General features: G+C 37.2%; 3 protein-coding genes across 5 annotated transcripts in view; all 3 read left to right on the top strand.

Annotated features, from left to right (window-relative positions):
• LOC111658865 (tumor necrosis factor receptor superfamily member 14-like) overlaps positions 1 to 11,399 on the top strand; it is a 54,508-nt gene that overhangs the window by 32,288 nt on the left and 10,821 nt on the right. The gene's annotated exons all lie outside the window — the stretch shown is intronic.
• On the top strand, positions 2,070 to 6,742 carry LOC111658864 (tumor necrosis factor receptor superfamily member 14-like). Of its 2 annotated transcripts, none has more exons than XM_023411540.2 (6): positions 2,070 to 2,223; positions 2,336 to 2,431; positions 4,352 to 4,477; positions 4,841 to 4,999; positions 5,128 to 5,212; positions 6,025 to 6,742. In XM_023411540.2, exons 1-6 carry the CDS (start codon positions 2,181 to 2,183, stop codon positions 6,194 to 6,196), a joined length of 681 nt encoding a protein of 226 aa, XP_023267308.1. In that variant the 5' UTR covers positions 2,070 to 2,180; the 3' UTR covers positions 6,197 to 6,742. The 2 variants fall into 2 exon arrangements, with proteins under 2 accessions (XP_023267308.1, XP_023267310.1); XM_023411542.2 differs by having other exon boundaries at positions 2,074 to 2,223; positions 2,339 to 2,431.
• Positions 9,537 to 11,399, top strand: part of prkcz (protein kinase C, zeta) — a 105,462-nt gene continuing 103,599 nt past the window's right edge. The window contains exon 1 of the mRNA XM_023411509.2: positions 9,537 to 9,803. Within this exon, the coding sequence (XP_023267277.1) occupies positions 9,727 to 9,803 (77 nt within the window). The 5' untranslated portion in view covers positions 9,537 to 9,726. The remainder of the gene's footprint in view (positions 9,804 to 11,399) is intronic.

The following is an 11,399-nucleotide window of genomic DNA, read 5'->3' as shown; positions in this document are numbered from 1 at the left end:
GTCATCAATAAGGACAAACAGCTGGAACAGAGGACAGTGTGTCCTTTACTGCAGCATCATGGGACAAATGGCTGCTGTCGGCGAACCAGTTGGGAATATTTTTTTCAGCCTGAATATACATTTTCTTCACAGTAGAAGTTTTCATTTGGGAATGATGATGAATAAACAGTTTATTTACTTACACTGGAGCTCAAAAGAGATCAACTGCGTGGAGGAGAGCGGCCTTTTGACTCAGGACACATCCTTATGGATCCTTATGAAGAGGGTCTTGTGTAATAATGGACTGGGGACCAAATTCAAATGTCTCATGAACATGGATACGAAGCAGGTGGATATGTCCAATGTAGTCACTGATGTTTGTGTTGATGATGGCACATCACAGGCTTAAGTACCACGCAGAACACATTGCTCTTCTCAGTGCTCTTAAAAGAGATAGTTGATCATCTGCTTTTCAACGGCTGAGCGGCTCGTTGCGGTTTCTACCACAGACACTTGGTTTGTATGTGCTTATTTTTGTTGTTATTTTCAGTTTGTATCTTCTTGTATCTATATTTTTTTTAACTCTGTACAGGTTTATCTGAATAAACGTGGCCTACTTTTGCATTCCTATTTTTACTAAGACAGTAATGAATAATACAGTCTCTTAATAAGACAGTAAAGTCTGTCAGTTGCCTGTAAATACATGCAACCAGCAAAAGTAAAGTCTCTTTGATTTAAAATATTTCAAATTCCAGAATTAAAAAGCTGAACTGTGAATAAATGTGCTCAGTTATTTTCTATTTTCAGTGACTGTATATAATATATATACGGTAAATATTTATACAGTCACAGCTGTCTTTAAAGAAACCACAGAAGGAGTTTGCAGGCTAATAAAAGCCCACATATGCCGTGGGTCAAAGAGCTGCTGGTTGATGCTGCTGACAGACACTTTGAGAGCAAATCTCCAGATAATAGTTTAGATACCGTCTCAAATTAAAGTAAGAATCTTCACACCACCTGTGTGTGTGCGTGCGTGCGTGTGTGATGTCGTCAGCAGGTGTGATGGGACGGAGGTTTGTTGCGATATGGTTTAGTCTGACTTTAAATCATTACTACATATAAATTACCACATTACCATATGTGATTTCATATTGGGATCAATTCATTTTAAATGATATGGTGTGGAAGAAAGCCTGATCGTGACCCTGATGTGAATTCTAGCTTCTGTTATGGACATCCAGAAATTGTTGTGCATTTAATTTGTTTTATTGCCCAATTATAGAGAATTTCGGGCAAAACCTCTGAACTTTCATGAATGAAAATATTGATGAAAGTTTTATTTTACTGTAGAAAAATGTATTGTTTTGTTTCCTGGAAAATAATACACTGACAAACACGTGTACATGATGAATCTTATTATAAATATTGGCTCATTTGTTTTCCACCAAAGAAGTGGGTCTCCATCCCGTGGTATTGGCTTCTCTTCTGAGTACCGGCGCATTTCAATAAAGGCATCAGTTCCAGGTGTGCGATGTTCCTGGGATGCAAGGACTTGGGAGTCAAATTCTGCCCATATCGCAGGGCAGCTACTGAGACAGAGCTGGTGGCAGAGCTTGTGCTTGGTTCAGGAGCTGACACTGAGGTCTGGTTCACTGACTGCATTTCAGTGATCAGTCGTTTTTTCACAGCTTCAACATTTTCCATGTCACGGAACCCGAGGTTTTTAAATCTTGTGTCCAGGAATGTGCTGACAGCAAGACCATAAAAGGTTTCAATGAAAATATTGATGAAAGTTTTATTTTACTGTAGAAAAATGTATTGTTTTGTTTCCTGGAAAATAAGACACTGACAAACATGTACATGATAAATCTTATTATAATGGTCAAATTCCATATGCATTAATGTAAATTTAACTATTGGTTTCTGCTATTTTAAAATATTTTAAATCCTTATGGCCTTTATTTTGAGCTGTGTTTTTATTATGTGTATCCCCTGTATATAAATGTTTATCATTTGCACCTTGAACAAGTTACGTACTTACAGGTGTTTGTTCCTTAAAAAGAAATGAATGGAATAAAGTTTAAAAAAAAAAAAAAAAAAGAAAAACAGGCATTTTTCTTTTCCTGTAGAAACATTAGTGAATCCTGTTCTGAGCAGTTTGTGTAAAGATCTGTGAACTAGTCTCCAGACTGTATGAAGCAATGTGTTGTCGTGGCATTAAGTTGTCGACGTTGCTCGTCTTTGGTAAATGTCACGGAGAGGCTCATTCTTTATTACGTCATAAGATGAAGCTAACGTTAGCTTAGCTGTTTGTGCTATATGAAGTGTTGAGCAGACTCAAACACTGTGTTTCCAGCAGGTTATGTGGCTGTCTTCACGGTACCAGGATTATGCTGCCGAGCAGAGGAGTACACGACACGAGACGGACAGTGCTGTCCGATGTGTCACCAAGGTAGGAAACTGTAAACAAGTCAAAACGAAACTAAAGTCTCCATTTTGACTGCGAGCCTGAAGTCACGGCCCAGTTCTAGGGGAAATGTCCGACCCACACTAATGTTGACTAATGTCATCTCATCTACGTTTTATCATCTCAACAACAATCCCCCTCAAACCTCTGGAGGAAAGACGTTATGAGGCAGTAAAACATGAGCGACTGAAAACAACCATGTTCCCAATAACATCTTATGTTTCCATCTTGTTCTTTATTAAGATGACTGTAACGTCATTAAATGCTTCGTGAAAGATAAAACTTAAATGTCTGAGACATGATTGCAGACTAAGTTATTGTAGCCTGTTGTCTGTTTCCTGTTTGTTATAAACATTTGTTGTTTCCTGTCACAGCTGATGGGAAAATAAATTAAACTTCTGCAAACTGGTTTATAAGTTGTAGGCTGCTTCAGGTGCCGTCGGGAATTATGGGACTCGAGTTTTGCTGTCGTTATTCATTAATTCAACACACGTGCATGTGTGATGTAGGGGCTGTATGGAAATCATTATAGTTCAGCCTGGTCATGATGCAGTAATTGTAGCACAGACGACAACAAGCCTGTCTCTGTCAGGACTTTCTTTTCATTTAACAATCAACTAACACTCATCAATAGAACAAGAGGGACCTAAAGCTATATTTCCTATAACCCACTGAAGCAGTTCACAGGCCAGTAACAGCTAAAATTGAAAGCACATTAACAAGAAACGATGAAATATGAACCTGTGATTGCAAGTGCAGACTGCACAACCACAACGCTCAGAAAAATAACACATTTTAGTTTCAGTATCTTACCTATGGGTTCCTTTTCTGCAAACTGCATCTGCTTTGAGTTGCACATCTTCCATCTTCTCATCACACGTTCATATGTGGGTGTACCGTAATGCTCCATTCTGCACATGTTGGTAAATGAGTGTGAAAGTGATCGCATAAGTAATTTCAGGCGAGGATGCAGACATGGTACAAAATGGCACATTGAATGTACAGCATTGTACCTTGTTAAGTTGATCACACCCTGCCAGCCACCCCGGCTTTGCTTATTACTCATTCCTTTAATAGAAGCTGTCCAATTTTGTAAACTAAACAGTCTTTTGCCCATTTTCTTTCTGCTTTCCTTGGTCAATTCTGAACTTGGGTTTTTACAATGTTACACAAAAATGTTTTTGTAGCCACTACTAGACAGCATACACAGTGGTCTGTAAAGACCAGTGGGGAAAGTAACTAAATACATTTACTCAAGTACTGTACTTAAGCAGTTTTAGTTTGTAGTTGCTTTTAAGATGAAGATTTCTCACAGTTCATAATATAACAAGCTTTTAAAATACAGCACATTGAAGTGGAAACCAGTGGTTTACAATCTTTTTGGCTTCTGATGTCTTACAAAAATCCCTGTGTAGTTGGGGTCACAGTTCAGATATTTACAGCTCCACCAAATACACAGCATAACAGGGATCACAGTTACTTTTTATGTAGATTTTTACTATATAGGTGAAACAAAGTTTAACAGTTTTAGCTTCACTCTTTTGCAAAATGTCATAGTACTGCCCACCACTCTACATTGCACCCTACATGCACTCCTTACTTTGTAGGTTTTTAGGTAAGGTTTTTAGATTTGAAAATGGACACAGTCTTTTCATTTATTAAAAAAATAAAAAATAACACTTACTCCCATCAATGCTGAGCGATATTGAGCCGTATCAGGCGCTCATCATCTCCATCAGACTCAAGACAAACAAACAAGAAGACAAAAGCTTCCTGATATAGGAAAACTAGTGATCAGCCCAAAGTTAGCTGGATAACCCACTTAACTCACGTCATGGTACAGGCCTGTGATCTTGAGGTGATATTGACATATTATTGACATGAATGTTATGTTGTCTTTGACAGGTGCAGTTGTTCAAAGAGACTGTACACTACAGTCAGGCACACGTTGCAGCCTCTGTAACAATGGGACTTTTATGAATCAACCCAATGGCCTGAATAAGTGTTTCCCCTGCACCTCCTGTGTCCCAGGTACCGTCAGATGAAAAGTGTTTAGTAAAATTAAGATATTTAACTAATTAAAAGTATGTTCTTTAATTAGAAGGCAAATCAATTGCTGTATGTTTTAATAATGATAATTATCTAAATCATTCTTTCACAAAGAGTGATCCGCAGGCCACCAGTGGTCCACAAGTGACCCCTTGTGGTTAGAGAGTAAATTTCTTAAAATACCATCATCGTCGTTTGACGGCTCAGTGTGTGAATACAGGCTGTGTGCATTTCTCTGTAGACTGAGCACTTTGATACTTGGTCTTAAAAAGTTTAAGAAACACTGATCTAAGTTTAAACATAAAATAACAACAATAATGATGTTTATTATTTTTTTTTTTTTAGCTCAAGGTCTCTTTGCCCAGCAGAAGTGTACGGTAACAACCGACACAGTTTGTGATGTTTTAAGTGGGTATTTCTGCACGAGTCTGGCCAACGATACAGGATGTAGTTTGGCAGAGAAACACACACACTGTGCACCTGGTCAGAGGATAAAAGAACCTGGTAAGAAAAATGAAAGTGTGACTAGTCTGACAGTGAAGCCTCTGATTTTCCCAGTCTGATAAATGATGGATTTTCACTGGATGTTGGGTTGTTGTGTAATGAACCTGAGTTTTGCATCTTTCTCAAAGGAACCAGCAGAACTGATACAGTGTGTGAAGACTGTCAGCCGGGCTATTTTTCACAGGATGGTGTGAACTGCACAGCGTGGACAATGTAGGTCACTGCTTGTTAAAGAATGACTCTAAAAGCATAAAGTATATCACGCTCCGATAGTGTGACCGGATTATGATTATGATTAGTGTTGTAGCGATGTTTACGTGTCAAATAACAGCTGATGACTCTCAATAATCAGCATCTTGTCATCGTAGATTTTAGGATATTGAAATGAAATCAGCTACATGATGTATGAGTCTATAATGGGACATATTTTGAACGTCAGTGGACTCTGGTAACAATATGAAAGGCAGCCAGAATGTGTTTAATAATATAAACAGTACTTTTCATTGACGGACCTTTATACCAGTCATAAGAAAGTGAGAGTCGAGTTGTTCACAAGGAAGAATATCCTAAAGAAGAATAAATAAAAAATGAAGACACCATAATTTGTAAATGTTAGATAGAATGAAAACTTGCAGCTTGTTTTGTTGCCACGAAATTAATGTTCAAATGCTACAAGTTAATAGATCGTCCACCTGACGCATCTTTGTAAAAGAGTGACTTATAAAATGACAACTTTATCTCAAAAGACAGTACAACAAATTTTTCCTCAAAATATTACAAATTTATTCTTGCAGTGATTACAGCTTTATTTTAATAAAATAATCACTTTAGTTTGTGAAATCTTCTCAAGCTTTCTTTCCTACATTTCTTCCTCCATTGTAAATTCTTTTATTGATTCATTTACATAGATTTATTTTTACATCAGTGCTTTGTATGTTTTTAGTCACTTAGATCATTGAAATGAGTTTCCACTGGGATTCCATAACAAAGAACTAAAGCAGTCTTTCACTTCTCTTGTCCAACAGTTGCTCAGAAACCTGGGTGAAGGTCAAAGAAGGAGGCTCGAGTAACAATGTTGTCTGCGGCGCTGCATCAAGAAATCATTCCTTTTTGTTTACACCTCTTTTATTGTGTTTGTCAGAAACACTTGTTCGGCTTGTGACCAGAGATTGGTATTTTCTTTGCCACCCTACATAATATTTCTCTGATTATTTTCTGGACTGTTTCCTTTTAATACTTTACTTTCATTTATTTCATTTCTACTTTTATTTTTGGTTTTATTCTCTTCCAAACATCTTCTCACTTTTTGCATTTTATAATTTTATCTTTACTACTTTGTCTTTTTTATGTGATTTTTAATATCTTACTTTTCATTTATGGTTTGATTCACCTGAATATATGTCCAGTGCTTTAATATGTAATATTTTATTATTTTGTCTTTATTGTTCTATGTTCATCTTAGCTTTGCTATTCTGTAAAGCACTTTGTGTTACATTGTATGTATGAATAGTGCTATGCAAATCGATTTGTAATGTCTGCCTCTACATAACTAGATTTGAATTTCAGACGGACAAATAACAACTGATGAATTACAGGCATTTTTCCCTTTAATCTTGAACAGTTCAACCTATGTAGTTGTAATTTGTCCATAATCAAATTCAAATGTGAAACAAAAGGGTCAAAAGGTCACTGATGCAACATGGGAATGTATTGTACACAGGTAAAACAAATTCATTGACCATATATTGTCTTTGTCTTTTCTTGAGATCCTATACACACCCACCTGTAGAAAAGCTGAGGTGCCTACAGGGCCGCCCAACTATTACAAACCAAACCCAAAAAAGGCTGTTGTAACCTGTTACTTGTCATGTCATCTTTGTCCCAGAATCACAAACATAACACCACAGTGATGATTTTCCTTCAACCCTAAAAGACCATTAGGGCTGAATGATATACCGAAAAATCATGAGTCACGATTTCATCTGATTTCAGGTCATTTGTGCATTTCATTGTCAAATTGTTAAATAATGATGATGTGTTACTGTTGGGGCTTATACCAACCAAGCATGTTCCCTCTCGAATTTGATTTGTAGGCCGGGCCATCTCTGTAACACCACAGTGCTTCATTTATGGTCTGTTGTGACACATTTTACCTTTATCAAAAAAATTGCAGTTCCTGCGATTTGTATTTTGCACTTGCCCATATTTCGATTTCGATAATATTTTGATTAATTGTTCAGCCCTAATGAACATTTTATCCCAGGTGGGAAAGTTGGGTGTTTTACCCTGTTGGTGTTGGTGCTGCTCTGGCTCCTGCTGGGCTCTCTCCTCCAGTAGTTGTGGTCATGGAGGTGATGAGGCACATCACTCATCTGTAAGCATGAACATTACAGTTTAGGATGAGAATCTGCTGAATTCAACACAGCTATATTTGACTGAACATTGAATAAACTGGTTAACCTACTTAGCAAACTGAAAAGGCACCGGACCTACTGTATGTCTCCTGCTTAATGAGCTAGTTTAAAGTAAAAGAGTATGCCAGATAAATTCGCCTGGTAGCTGACCATGCAAGCTTAATGTAGCTTTAGCTAACACCTACTGGGTCAAAGGGTTTGATAGACTGTGTATGGGCTCGAGGTCAGTGTTCAAATGGTGTGAGGTCTAGCTAGATAGACTGTGACTGTGGTCACTTTAGAGTTAAGGTTAACTAAATACTTATTTTTGAGCCCCCCCCCCCCAGTGGCTGCTGTGGGTTAATGCAGCCATGCTAACATTTCCTTTATCTTATCTGCGGAATGGCAAACAGACCTGGAACACCTCAGCTCCAGGTATTATCCCATTATGGACATAGAGTAAATGTTGAGATTCTTTTATGGCTTTATTGTCAAGGGAATGTTTTAATGACCCTGCATGGGTCGGCCTATCCATGTCTTCATTTCTGTCGTCATACAAACCTGAAGTCCACGAGACATCTTTTTATTTCTCCATATTTCTGAGCACAGGAGGCTGATGAGCCTCCATACACTGTGTTCATCACAGGAGACAAAACAATCCCAGCCAACTCCTACACTGTTAGTCATGTTGTGCTGCTGCTTTTTTGAACAGTTCAGTTTGAACCTGGCAGTGTCCTTATGATGGCTCTACATTAGATAAAGATGAGGCTGAGGATTGTTCACTAGAGCACCACGGCCTTATCTTAAGTCCATGTCTGCTGTTTTAGAAAAACAGAAAGATTCATTTTGTTTTTAATGTTGTTAAATGCTGAAAATACCACGGCCAACCTTCAACGCTGCCCCCAAAAATTTGCAGTGCAACTTGAGAAAGCATGTCGAGATATGCAACGTTTGTTTAATTCCAGACTTTTAAACAGACAGCTTGCGGTAGTTGGCTGTTGATTAAGTTGTGTTTTTATCTCCATTTCTACAGGCTTTGTAGCATAATCTACAAGCGTTTTATTCTACAGGTTCAGTAAGTCAGTCATTCAGTAGGTTGTATCTGAGTCATTAGGTTCTGTAAATGCATAAGAAACATAAGACATAAGAAAGTGTACTTTTTTTTTTTAAGCAAATTAACAGCAGCAAGTTACTTTAACTCATGTAAACATGTGACTGAAAAATTCACTTGTATTGGAGTAATATTTGACCAAAAGTATCTACATTAACTTAAGTAATGGAGTTGTGCTTTGTCCACCTCTGTATGTAGTGCAATAATAGTTGGTTTTTATTGCCTTTTTTTTTACTGTAAAGATGAATTATAATTATTTTTTGTGATTTGTTTAAAGTCCAACCTAATTTTCCACACTTCATCCCCCTAATGTCTTCTTGAAGTCGTTTACTAATTAACCAGCAGGTGGCGCTCAACAACTGCATTATGGTTGAGGCCATAGCCACCTTGTATCAATGAAATATGTTTATTCTGTTAGCTTCGGTTGAGTTGTTCTTCATGGGCCTTTCCTCTGATAAAAACTCTTGCATCACACGTGAAAACTTTACTCACTAAAAATTATCTTAAATCACAAAAAATAAAAAATAAAAACAATTTAAAAATACATTAATACGAAATCTTGTGGACATTAACAGTAAATTATTTCAGGGAATGAAGGAGACTACCTCTAATGCTGGACTATGACAAGGACATACCACGAAGGTTTAATTAAGTATTCATACCTTAGGCAGACCAACTGTGGCAGAAGGGAAACTACAGAGGAAAAATACCATTATTCAACTTTCAATACGTTAATAATTCACTACCATACACTGTCTATACATCCGTACATGCATACTGGACTTCTTTTACTGGGGCAGTCGAGAAGCCCCATAAAACAGGTGAATTTGGATTACGGTAACCATAGTGAGCTACAAGAAACTGTGTCAAGTTAGCCAGTGAGTTTGCCTTCACGCGATCAGGGCTGAAGAGATTTTAATTTCAAAATAAAAGTACTACTCTCATTACATTTGTTAGTGTTTTTTATTTTGAAACGTACAACCGGAAATTGTGACGTTACACGAACCACTTTGACAACTCCTCCGCCAGCAAAGCCTCTATGGTGTCTTTACGAAAGAAACTTTAAAACAGCTCGACAAGTTTTCTTTCGACAGTGTCGGATGAAAAGTTACTCCTGCTCGTGTTATGTAAACTTTTATTTTTTCGACTTGACCGGGTGATACGGCGAGTTCAGGCCTGTCCCGTTAACGTTTGGCTCGTTGGGAGGTAAACCAAACTGCACAATGCATATGCTAGCGTCAAACGGATCCATAATGGACCTGGACACGGAGTTGGTGAAAATTAAAGCACACTACTGTGGGTAAGTAGCTGTCCGGAGGGAATAAGTAGACACCAGTCAGCTGGCAGGTAACGATGATACGGGGAAAACACCTGTGGTTTTGAGACTTCAGCTATGTGGTGATGTTACAGGTCAATGTGTTGCCTCGTCTGCTTGACTTTTCAGCAAGGTACCTGGGTTTAAGCTAGGTCAGTCACTCCTGTGTACCTGAGCAATGTCAAACCCACCTAGGTATAATATAATTAATGAAAATAAAAATAAATGGCTGAATTGTGTTAAGTTTTGAAGGCTTCCCCACCCTGATAAGAAAATGTAATATTTGTAGTGAATATTTTACTTCATTTATATTTTACTACCTCATAAGATATATGGTTGTAGTAGCATCAACAAGTTGATTGACATCTCATATCTAACTGTTTCCCATACTCATATGTGTTAATGTGCCTTTCTGCTCTGTAACCCACTATCTTTGATTCTTTACTTTAGTATGAGTTATGTATGCAAATTTTCTCTTGAGTAGATGAAATGAAACTTTTTTGTTGTGATTGAGGCACAGCCAATATATTTATATTCACTCTTATTTATTCAGGTGAATCTCATTGAAGTAGAAATCTCATTTTCAAGAGAGACCTGAATGTACATAAAAACATTATAAAAACAATTAATTAACAGATGGTCCAAAAAAATTTTCATTTCAATTTAAACAAATAAACAACAATAAACATTACAAAACTGTAATAAAAATAACACACAAGGAAAATTTAAAACATATAAAATGCCAAGATTAAAACGTAACCATTGCATTCTGTTTTGGGAAGGTTTAAGATAGTGTTTCTAAAATATGCAAGAAGATTCATTGTGTCTGGAGCTTTAGATCCAAATGTCTAATTAGACACTAAATCCACATTAGACATTTAATCTTTATCTAATTAGACTTTAATTAGTCATGTGACCCAGTTTGGTGTGAATAAACTGATCTGATCAAGAGAGATGTAAGGTAAGATGGTGATTTCCCAATAAGGGCTTTGTAAAAAAAAGAATAGGTCGGCCTGATAGAGAGGACCAACCAACCATCTTGAATGACAACAGAACCTTGCTCCAAACCATGACAAAAATGCAATGATGTAAGTTAAAGTAGTAAAATAACTTTATTGGAGATCCTTGAAGCTCAACTATGTTTATATTCTTATTCCTCCTTCCAGTGTTTCTGCCTCAGTTTGACTGTGAATCACTGAACATAATATTTAGTGACTGTAAACCTGTTGCTCGTGACTGGATCATATATTATTGAGTGGACTGGCCTGCCCTCTTTGTGGACTTAAATCATGGCACCTCTCTAATGTGTCTAAACACTCTGTCGGTCTGATTCTTTTTATGCTGCCTCATCTCTTGTCTTAACTATGAAATTATGTCATCTTTCATGATAAGTTCAACTTGGACAAACAACATAAGTCTATTGTTCTTTAACTCCAAAGACTCCAAGAGTAGAGATTTTTATCAGTCTGGAAAATAATAATATTTGTGCGTCACCATTACACCTGGTTCACAACCCTGCAGCAACTGCACACTTTCATGTGTTGTTTTAAGTTTTCTTGCCAACTTATAAGACATGTTGTA

Source organism: Seriola lalandi, unplaced genomic scaffold, assembly GCF_002814215.2.
Source record: "Seriola lalandi dorsalis isolate HSWRI2012SDOR001 ecotype SW California unplaced genomic scaffold, Sedor1 jcf7180002054469, whole genome shotgun sequence".
In the NCBI taxonomy this organism is placed as follows: Eukaryota; Metazoa; Chordata; class Actinopteri; order Carangiformes; family Carangidae; genus Seriola; species Seriola lalandi.
This window is presented reverse-complemented; position numbering and strand designations above follow the sequence as displayed.

Coding starts and splice junctions, on each gene's coding strand:
- LOC111658864 (XM_023411540.2), top strand. CDS start 2,181: ATGTGTTGTCGTGGCATTAAGTTGTCGACGTTGCTCGTCTTTG. Junction 2,432..4,351: donor CTGTCCGATGTGTCACCAAG/GTAGGAAACTGT, acceptor TGTCTTTGACAG/GTGCAGTTGTTCAAAGAGAC. Junction 5,000..5,127: donor TCAGAGGATAAAAGAACCTG/GTAAGAAAAATG, acceptor TCTTTCTCAAAG/GAACCAGCAGAACTGATACA.